We start from the raw sequence: 10120 nt of genomic DNA on the forward strand, positions 1-10120 counted from the left end.
ACATAGAACGTTTAATCACCTACCCCTTATTTTAGGCCCAAGTTTATCTCCCTTGTTTTTGTATGGTAAATCATTCCTCAAAAATGTTGAATCAGAAATTGAAGCTCGTTATTACATTAAGTTCATACTGGGCTTGGGCTTTTCAAAGGGTCAAAGATTTCTCTCTCTCCTTGTTACAGAAGTTACTAGATGCTCTTTCCACTTTGTGTTCATATTCCCTCACCCTGCATCAAACATCCACACAAAATACCCTCAACTGTAACTCCCACAGCGTGCAGGACTCAGTTCCCCTGCTCATCATCACAAGACAGATCCTCCAAAGTTGTCAGGTTAGCAGAAGGTGCATATTTCTCACCTGTAGCATTTGGCTTTGGAGCGGAGCCCGGAGCTGGAGCGCAGGCCACTAGGTTATCCAAAGCTAGAAACTGGGACACAGACTGTTAGCTAATTCTTCTGGGGACAACTACAATAGCAACCAGCTTCTGTCTTAGGGAGCAATACAGCCAAAACAGAATTTAGAATTAATCTGTAAGTTTAATACCCCAACTGGGGGTTTCTCCCAAAATGCTGCCTCTCCTTACAATGTTTAGATGTGGAGGAGTAAGTACAGTAGTAACTTAAGGAAAAGTGAGACAGAGAAGAGACCTCCTAACACAGGTTCATGATGGGGCAGGAAGCCAAGGGCAGTTTTCAAACCTGCATGCCTAAAATTAAATTCCTAAATAGAAGTGACTTGAGATTCTAAGCAGCTGCAGTTCCTATGGACTTTTGCGAGTGCTCTACACCTCCAAAAATAAAACCATTTATTCAGGAGCCTAGCTTTAGGCGTCAACTCTGTAGTCAGTTTTTGTTCATTTTTTTAAATAAAGTTCCTACAATGGAGTCCCCCTATCTCCTCCCTCCAACATTTCAGCACAATATATTTTAAGGTAGTTTTGTTTAAATTGTCTTATTTGTTTCTAGTGTAGCTCAGACATAGTGTAAATTAGCCATTAGTCCATACTATGGATGGATATGGTACCATTAAAATAATACATGTCCAGTGATTTCCTAGTGTACCCTTTTCCCCAATTTTTAGAAGATACCTTTTAAAAAATAATCTGACACACCCAAAAAGAGAAATCATAGTTGTTTGGATATATTTAATACTGGCAGTAGATTGAGGTAAACTGAGAAAACGAGATCCCCGAGTCTCAAGGATCCTTTCTAAGAAGGAACAGGTATACAGTTAAACTATAGGAGCTCTGCTCAGTAAGGAGAGAGCTCCCAGGGATTGGGCAGATAAATATTTCAATGCAGTTACCAATCTAAATTCAGTTCTAGAGCCCTGCCCCCGTGACCAATCAGAAAAGTGCTCCTTTAAGGCTCTTTAGGGTATTTTCATATTTTACCTGGATCCCATTAGTTAATATAGGACAGTCCCATGAAAGGTTTTCTGACTGAAATAAGCTGTGTTCTAGATAACTCCATTGAGATCACCAGTAATGAGCAGTCAAGTTCCCACACCAGTCAAGGTCAGTTTCACTTATAGCAATGGCCCACCTTGCCACTTAGCATTTCCATTCTAATCATAAGGCAGATTACTGGGCTACTGTTTTTTAAGTCACTCATACCTTGACTTTGAGTATTATTTTTTCTTAAAGGTTTCAGACTCTCATCAGGTTAGTTCCCCCCCATGCTCTCTGCTCAGGAAAGCACAAGCTTGAATACTCAGTTAACATACTAGGTCCGCCCTGAAATGTTTCTCCCCTCCCCCCTCCATTATCTAGATCTACTGTTGCCCTCAACCCGTACCTGGAAGAAAGCATTAGCTTTAATTTCTTACCCACCTTCAGTAAGATATTCCAAATAGCTATTATATAAGAAATAGACAAACAATCCAATTTAGTTTGTTTAATGTTGTACAAAAAAACTGGTGACTATTACAATGAAAAGTGATTAAAACACTGAATCACATTCGCCATCCCACTATCTAAACAGTTGAGATTCACTTTGCTATTCAGACAATAGAAAGTTTAGCGGTTTTCAGGAAAAAAAGAGACATAAAAAAAATCCTTGCGTCACATGTATTCTTCCCTCTACATCTTAAAGCTGTGCTCACAGAGACGGCTTCTTCTATCACACTCTTCAAGTATATGGGAATTCAGTTGTAAATAAAATTGAATCTAAAATAAAAAATAGTTGCATCATGCAAGAGATTTATTTTCATCATTTATATGTAGAAAGTGATTAAATCAGTTGTGCGCGCAATATTTTATTTCTGAGCTAAACACACACCTGACAGAAACCAAAGATGAGATTTCCAGTCAATAAGTATTTGTACTTCAACCAGTAACTGTCTACACCAGGTAGACACTAACCTCAGCTTTACACACAAGTATACTGAGGGATCCAATCCTACAGAACTAATTTTTCTTGAACCTTCAAAATAGCTTCTCTGGCAGAGAAATGGCAATGTGATTTTTGTTTCCATCGGGGGGAGAGGAGGAGGGGAAGTCTTATAGTGGGGAAGAAAATTGCTATTGGACAAACACTGCATATGTCAGGAGTCAGGCATGAACAAGCAGCTACACATAAGAGTTATAAACTCTTACAACTGAAGTTTGCAGAGTGAACAGAGACCATTATGCGAGAAATAGGAAATCTAATTTGTACTGTGTCAAGTATGTATTGATCTCAATTTTCAGATGTCTTTGCTTTTAACTGCTTAGGATCCAGGTTTAGAGATTTGAGACTTCAGCTCTGGTTAAGCTATTGAAAGAGTAGTAACTAACTGTAATACAACCCGTGCCTGCTTAAAGATCAGCATTTTGTTAGTTTTTTGGAAGAGACTTCCTTTGTGGTCTTTATATAGGAAAATTACACCAGCAGTTGCAAAGGCTGACAGCAGATAAATTGGGAGATAAAAATAGAGTAAGAATGGTACAAGCCTTTTAGGATGCTACCAGTTCTGACATCTCAGAGATTTTTCCATGCAAGCAGGTGGATGTGACTGGTAAAGAATAGAACCTCTTTCACTGACAGTTGACAAATTAACCTGTGGGTTGCATGGCAAGTTACTTGAGTAGATGCTCAGCGACACCACAGGCGACACGAAGAGTAAGATCACTGAGCTCTCAAGCCTGATGAGGTAGAAACTATTTTCAGTAAAGGAGAAGGCTAAGGAATGCACATTTCTTATCTGAATGGCAGTGATGCACCTCAAATATATTATAAAAAACGCTGAGAAATTTATTAGTCCGCATAGTAGTTGCGTATACAGTGAATCTGCTGCATACTATACCTGCTCAAAAGCTGAGGAAGGCTGGAAATGATAGGTCCATATCCTGGGGCATTGTCATAGAGCTCAAACAACGGCGCAGCTACCAGCTTGTAATTTTTTGGGACCGCAAACAAAGCTAAAAATGAATCCAAGATTGAAACAACTTTTCCATTGTTAATACTAACGATTTCGAACTAAGGTTTCACTTAGGGTCCCCTCCCCCCTTTAAATACAAAATCACTTCACTGTCATCCAAAACGACAGTGTTCCAATGGGCTTATTTTATACAATTAGAAGTGGAGCTCTTATGCTGAGACTTTGTACATATGCACGCCTATCCCACCTATTATCCTGGCAAAGGGTGCCAGTTTATGAGGACTCCAAATCAGGATGGATTAAAAAAACAAAACTGGATATTAAATTATATATAAATATCCTATTTAAAATTAAATTTGAAAGTGGAAGATTGAAAGCTTCTCTCTTTCACCCACAAATATTGGTCCAATAAAAGATATTACCTCACCCACTTTGTCAACTTATGTTAAGGCCTAAAATCTTCTTATAATCTATTAAAATAATTTAAATTAAATAAAAAAAATAAACAGTACATGCTTGCTGCCAAGTTTTAAAGAATACTGACTAGTCATTTTCTTTGACTATATTTTAATTATTTTGCATTCAGGCATGAGACCCTTTATTTCTCTCACCCCATTCACTTTAGCAGAACACTTATTAAAAACTTTGTTTATGGGCCTTGCTTTACAGATGACAAGCTTGTTTCCATTAAAATCAGTTTAACACCACATTTGTTTTCAATATGAAATGTGAAACTGTTGTCTCAGTAGTTGCACACAAAAAAATAGAACACTGATTAGAATCTCTGCTACAAATGCTTACCCTTTTCCTGCAGCTGAACCAAGAAGAGCTTTTTGTGCTCTTTAGGTTTTGTAATATGAGCTGGAATATAGGGATACTGAGGGAGACAAAAAAAGTTTAATTAGTTTGTACAGCACTCTGAAAGTACATAGTGATCTGTAAGTGCTTCTTAAAGAATCGGGAATGAGTCACAGAGAAGGACACCACCACATGATGAAAAGGAACTACATCTGATACACCTTTATTCACTTTAAAAAAAAAACAACACTATATTATAGAACATTAAGAAAAAGACATTAAGCCCCCACAGTTAAATTTTCAGAGTCTAGAAAGTGTTGGCAGTCTCAAAATAAGATTACCACATTGAACTAGGAAACAGGTAAGAACAATCAAGGACAGCAAGAGAAATTGAACCACATTGCCAAGCACGTTTTCATCACTAAACGATTAAAAATAAAAGTTTAAAGGGAGCTTATCTTCTTTACAGGTTTCAGAGTAACAGCCGTGTTAGTCTGTATCCGCAAAAAGAAGAACAGGAGTACTTGTGGCACCTTAGAGACTAACAAATTTATTAGAGCTCTAATAAATTTGTTAGTCTCTAAGGTGCCACAAGTACTCCTGTTCTTCTTTTTATCTTCTTTACAGGATAGATGTACTAATTACACCACACTCTGAAAAACTAAAGGCCCAGCTGTAGTTGGAGTCTCTAGTGCAGCCAGCAAAAGGAACAAATCTTCAAGCAAACAAAAAAAACCAACAAAGGAAACCTGACATGTCACGGCTGCCCAAAAAAGTTGATTAGTAAATGGACTCCGTTTTTTGCAGAAACACACCTTGCTAATTATTTTTAATCATCAAAATTTATGCAGGCATGGACACTCACCTGTGGAGGTTCAAAGTTTGGTCTCCACCAGTTACCAATGCAGTCATCAATCACCCAGTCTTGCTGAACTCCATCCTGACGTCCCAGTATCTGTCAAAATCCAGTTGCAGTCAGAAAACCTCTACATGCTCCATTGCTAGTACTCTTAGGAACCAGATACTGGAAGCATTAAGGGATGCTGTAATAAGGGTTTAATGCAATTCAGAGCCAAGCTAAAGTAGTCTTATATTAGAGTTAGAATACGTATGTACTAACCGATATACTTATGCAAGTCGTCCTCATGTTCCAGACAAGGTATACAACTAGGCTTAACTACATCTCTCAGGGTGGGATTTTGCACACCCCTGAGAGGGGCAGCTATGCTGATGTAACTTTTCAGTGTAGATCGGCCTTTAGAAACGTTTTTTGAAAATATGGTTCACAAATGCAATTGAGTCTAATTGACCCCAAGAGCTAGAATATAAAGCCATTTAATCAGAACTCACAGGAGTTGTCTAAGTAATGGATTGTCCCTGGTGTATAAATTAAGCAACTAGTTCAGGATAGCAGAGGACAATTGAATTGGATGCAGAGTTATCCACAATGAGGCCCTTATCATTGACTGGGCTGTCTATCACCACCACTGTATCTGAGCACCATAATCTGATTTATTCTCACAATACCCCTGTGAGGTACAGAAGTGTTAACCCCATTTTACATATGGGCAACTGAGGCACAGAGGCTAAGGGGAGACTTGTCTAAGGTTGTGCCAGGTCACACAGGAAAGTCTGCGGTGAACAGGGAATTGAACCCTGGTCCCTCAAGTCCTAGGCTAGTGCTCTAACCACTGGACAACTCTGCTTCTCTCTGGCAGAGGCAGATTGCAGTTTTCTGAGGCCCCCTGCTCCGCCCGCCCAGCTTCTGCCAGGGGTGGGGCTTGCCCTGCTCCACTTGCCACTCCAGCCAGGGACGGGGTCGCAGGACGGGGCTTGCCCTGCTCCGCCCACCACTCCAGCCAGGGACGGGGTCGCAGGACGGGGGATTGCCCCACTCCCCAGCAGGAGCGCCGAGTGGTTTGAGTGAGGCAAGCCCCTGCGCCAGGTCCTGTTCCCACAGGAGCACCAGGCGGGCAGAGCAGGTCGCCCATTTTCCCAGGACCCCTGGGCACGGGCCCTGTTCGCCCAGTGGCTAATCCACCACTGCTCTCTGGCACTATCATAATACAAATACACAAATGAAGTAGTAGATCATACTATATGAATTACCAGAAAAAAGTTAGTTGGGAATCACTGAAGCACTCAAAAGGCTAGGAATGGCAAAAAGGCTATTTATAACGTTTTGTCCAAAAACGTTCAAGAACGATTCAACATTCAATTGCATCGGAGAAAACTGTAACAACAAAAGAAAAATGAAGAAAATATACCTCTGTCATTAGACGTTTGAGACCTTCTACCTCATCTTCTCCTGGATTGAGTTCACCACCTGGCCTGTGAAAAATTAATGATGAGAGCTAATGTTATATCTTTTATTTTATTTATAAATATATTCACAGGTAAGTTTAAGGGAGTCTCAGTTCTTCAGTTTTAGGGATTTACAAACTCACTTTCAAGTCTTGACAGAGGAAATAGAAAAAAAAAAAGTCTGAACTTTCAAATTTCACCTTGCTGGATTTATTACAACTTCAAAACTAAATAGGGTAGCATGCATGGTCACTATGATTTTTTGAGGCAATCACCTCCAATTAGTTTTTTCATGGCTACAATGACTTATTTTCAGTAAGACGTAATAAACAATAACGTGCATTGTTCCTACAAGGACTTTTGAAAAGGACACAGTTTAGCTACAAAATTTAACAGAAAGGGCCTAATGATTTTAGAAAAATGCAAAAAAAGGAAACTGGTAGGTTTGGCTGTAGGAATTGTGCCTTCATTGTTTTAACTCCAAAAACAACACTTGTAGAAGTGTACAAAAACTAGAAGGTAACCCACTGTGGGGAGATAATCCTGCACTAGTCTGGTGGTCTGGATAACCCAACAGGTCTTTTCCACCTCTAATTCATAATTTTGTGACATTTACAAGAATTAGTCTACCTTCTCTTTCCATATCAAGAAAAGCATAGCAAGGGAACAGGATGATCTATAAGCAGCTAGATTTTTAAAATTCAGCCTCAATGATTTAACATGTTGAGTGAGTGTGTTTATACATGATTTCCCTTCATCATGTCCCTTCATTCAGGGGCAATAATGATTATTGGTGATGAATTCTAAGAACATCGCCTGTTGATAATGTGTACTACAGTGAAGACTAAAAGTCAGCACGCTTAATAGCACATCATCATCAACTTTCTGCAGGAAAGAGATGATTCAGAATGTTTCCCCATATAAACATTTGCAACAGCTGGATCTCACACTTCAATCCATGCTCAATGAGTACAGCTGAGCAGCCTGTATACTTGCTGTATGACTAATCTGTTATTTGGTAATGCTTTGTGATTCTACTAAATGTTACTGCAATGTCAAGTTCCAACAATACACACTTACAGTTTGAAGAACGTTGTACCTAGCTGCAACAGTAACACATGGGGCAGCCTATGCTCGTGTACAATCAGAACACCCTCCACAGTCCGCCTCATTCCAATCTTGTCAAATTCTTCCCTCATGCGCTGAAACCGGGCTGCCACTGAACTGTCCTTCTCGTAAAGGGGCTCCTTTGTGCCAAACGTATAATTTGTAAGTGGATACCTAGGAGGGAAAAAAAAACAACAACAAAAACCACCACATATTACTATATCATGAAGACTAATCCAGATCTCACATGCACAAGTGCATAGTACTTAACTTGAGGATCAGCTACGGTAGTTGCACAGTTAGCAATCACGGATTAGAATATTTCATCATAAATATTTTGAAATTAAATTATTTGGGCTCCACTTATGTGAGAGACTATAGACTGTCCCTCTCCCACCACAAGCGTTAACTGCTGGCTCACACTCAGTAGCTGGTCCAGGGTTTGAAGCTTTCTGCAAATGGCAGTAAGACACTCAAGTGCCCATACCTCTGTGACCAACTGGATCTCAGCACCTGCCTGAGTTAGGAGAGATTTTAAACTTGTGGTTTAAAAATCTGTTTAACAGACTCTGAATACCATAGCCTGCTCTCATGCATATTGCTATTCTATAAGCAACTCTAGTTTTAGAAGCTCTTAATGAACATCCTCTAAAATCCAGGTCCCTTGTTTCTGATCACTGGTGTCTTTATTACTCGCATTACCATTTTCTTGCATTTTCTCCTCTTTATCTGTAGCTTTAGGATTTCATCACTACTTTCTTCTTACACTTAATTTATTCCAAAAATCTTAAATTCCAATTCAGTCTCTAAAATAAGGTTATATTTACCATACAGCAATGCTGTTCACTTTATAAATGTGTCATTCTTTAACCTGGGTCCAAAAAAAATTCCACCTGAACTGATAACACAAATTCCAAAGAATTACAGCTTCCTGCTGATATTTTTTTTCCTCCAGAAGGAAACCCTGAACATTAACATTTTCACTTTTTAAAATGAGTCTGATCCCTTTGGCCTGTGAGGATAAACTCGACTATATAAAAAGTGATGCATGACTGTCTTTTTGAGTTTGTAATTGTTAACTGTTGAGTACTGACTATTACATTTGTTATTTGCTGTTACTGCAACTTCACAAATCTACCTATCAAAGAGGAAAGTACCAGAATGTGCTGTCCATTGTAAAGCAAGGCTTGCTTCAGAATATGGCCCACTAAGGCATTACATAAAGAAATTATTTTTATTGCACATTAGCACTTGCATCTTTGATACTCAGTGTAAACCATGTTGCATCCTGCAGCTCCCAGTAGTCCAAATATTAAATATTTTTACTGTACAGTCAGTAAACACTAAACAGTGAATACACGCAGGGTACAAACTTCTATGTCCCATATTCAAGCTGGGATACTACAGTGGTAGATGCAGTACAAAAACTTAAGTAGAACAGATGTGCAGGCTCTGAAAGTAACATGTTCTTCAATTTCACTAGATAGCAGCACTACAGCTACCCCTCCAGCTACTCAGAGGTGGATAGTCCAGACTAGCGGTCTCCTCCAGACCAAGAGGCCTTCCCAGTTACTCAGAGTTCAGTCCTCCCCAGCGTGAGCGGATGGGGTTAGGCGGGACCTCCTTGCTGCGGGCCGGGGGGTCCCCCCAGGGGGAGGTGGGGCTGAGGTATAAACAGGGGGATGAGGAGGAAGAGTTGATGCCTTTCTCCAGCGTCTGCAGCTCCCGGGGACTGAGGGGATTTTCTCCCGGGGGAGATCTACGGGGCGGGTCTCTCACAGAGAGAGAAGGGGTGTCTCCCCCAGGGAGGAAGGGGGGGTCTTGCCCCCGGGGGCCGGGCACTCACAGGCGGACGGCCCGGTCCCGCGGGGGCCGGGGAATGGGGCGCGGGGGCCGCCCGCGGGGCCGGGCACTCACAGAGAGAGAGAGGAACGGGGGGGGTCTTGCCCCCGGGGGCCAGGCACTCACAGGGGGGCGGCCTGGTCCCGCGGGGGCCGGGCACTCACAAGGGGGCGGCCTGGTCCCGCGGGGGCCGGGGAATGGGGCGCGGGGCCGGGCACTCACAGGGGGGCGGCCTGGTCCCGCGGGGGCCGGGGAATGGGGCGCGGGGGCCGCCCGCGGGGCCGGGCACTCACAGGTTGATGGTCCGCTCCAGCGTGAGCGGCTTGGTCTGCTGGATGTATTTGTTCCCGAACTGGTTCACCCCGCGGGGCCAGCCGGTCTGCGAGCGGTTGGGCGGCACCACCGACATGGTAGCGCGGCGGGGGGAGGGGCTGGGTCACTGCTACTCAGCGGCGGGAGCAGCTTCCACCATTAACATCCCCGCCAGGCCTCACACACCGCCAATGGCTGCGCCGGAACCGCCTGCCCGCGCGCCGGAAAGGGGAACCATAGAGACGGGAGCACAGAGCGCCTGGACCATAGAGAGCGACAACGGTTCGTCTTCCGCCGCCGCCGCCGCCCGCCCTTCTAGCCGCTAAACCCGCTCCCAACGCAGGAGCCCTACGCGTCCCCATTGGCTGCTGTAGCCTTGCCCTGCCCCACCCCCAGGCC

General features: G+C 42.5%; 1 protein-coding gene across 1 annotated transcript; it reads right to left on the bottom strand.

The window, feature by feature from the left end:
- Positions 1–1878: 1878 nt before the first annotated feature.
- On the bottom strand, positions 1879–9900 carry NUDT21 (nudix hydrolase 21). The gene is made up of 7 exons (XM_034788618.1): positions 9703–9900; positions 7541–7741; positions 6424–6487; positions 5022–5111; positions 4160–4235; positions 3284–3398; positions 1879–2165 (listed from the first exon to the last, which is right to left on the bottom strand). The coding sequence occupies exons 1-7, from the start codon at positions 9816–9818 to the stop codon at positions 2144–2146; spliced, it is 684 nt and encodes a 227-aa protein (XP_034644509.1). The 5' UTR covers positions 9819–9900; the 3' UTR covers positions 1879–2143.
- Between the last annotated feature and the right edge of the window lie 220 nt (positions 9901–10120).

The sequence above is a fragment of the Trachemys scripta genome, chromosome 13 (genome assembly GCF_013100865.1).
Source record: "Trachemys scripta elegans isolate TJP31775 chromosome 13, CAS_Tse_1.0, whole genome shotgun sequence".
Lineage (NCBI taxonomy): Eukaryota > Metazoa > Chordata > Testudines > Emydidae > Trachemys > Trachemys scripta.

Excerpts from the sequence above, each read along its gene's own strand:
- NUDT21 (XM_034788618.1), bottom strand. The coding sequence starts at position 9,818 with ATGTCGGTGGTGCCGCCCAACCGCTCGCAGACCGGCTGGCCCCGCGGG. Across the intron at positions 4,236-5,021 it reads CAAACTTTGAACCTCCACAG|TATCCCTATATTCCAGCTCA; the intron begins GTGAGTGTCCAT and ends TGTCTCCCTCAG. Across the intron at positions 3,399-4,159 it reads GGTTCAGCTGCAGGAAAAGG|CTTTGTTTGCGGTCCCAAAA; the intron begins GTAAGCATTTGT and ends ATTCATTTTTAG.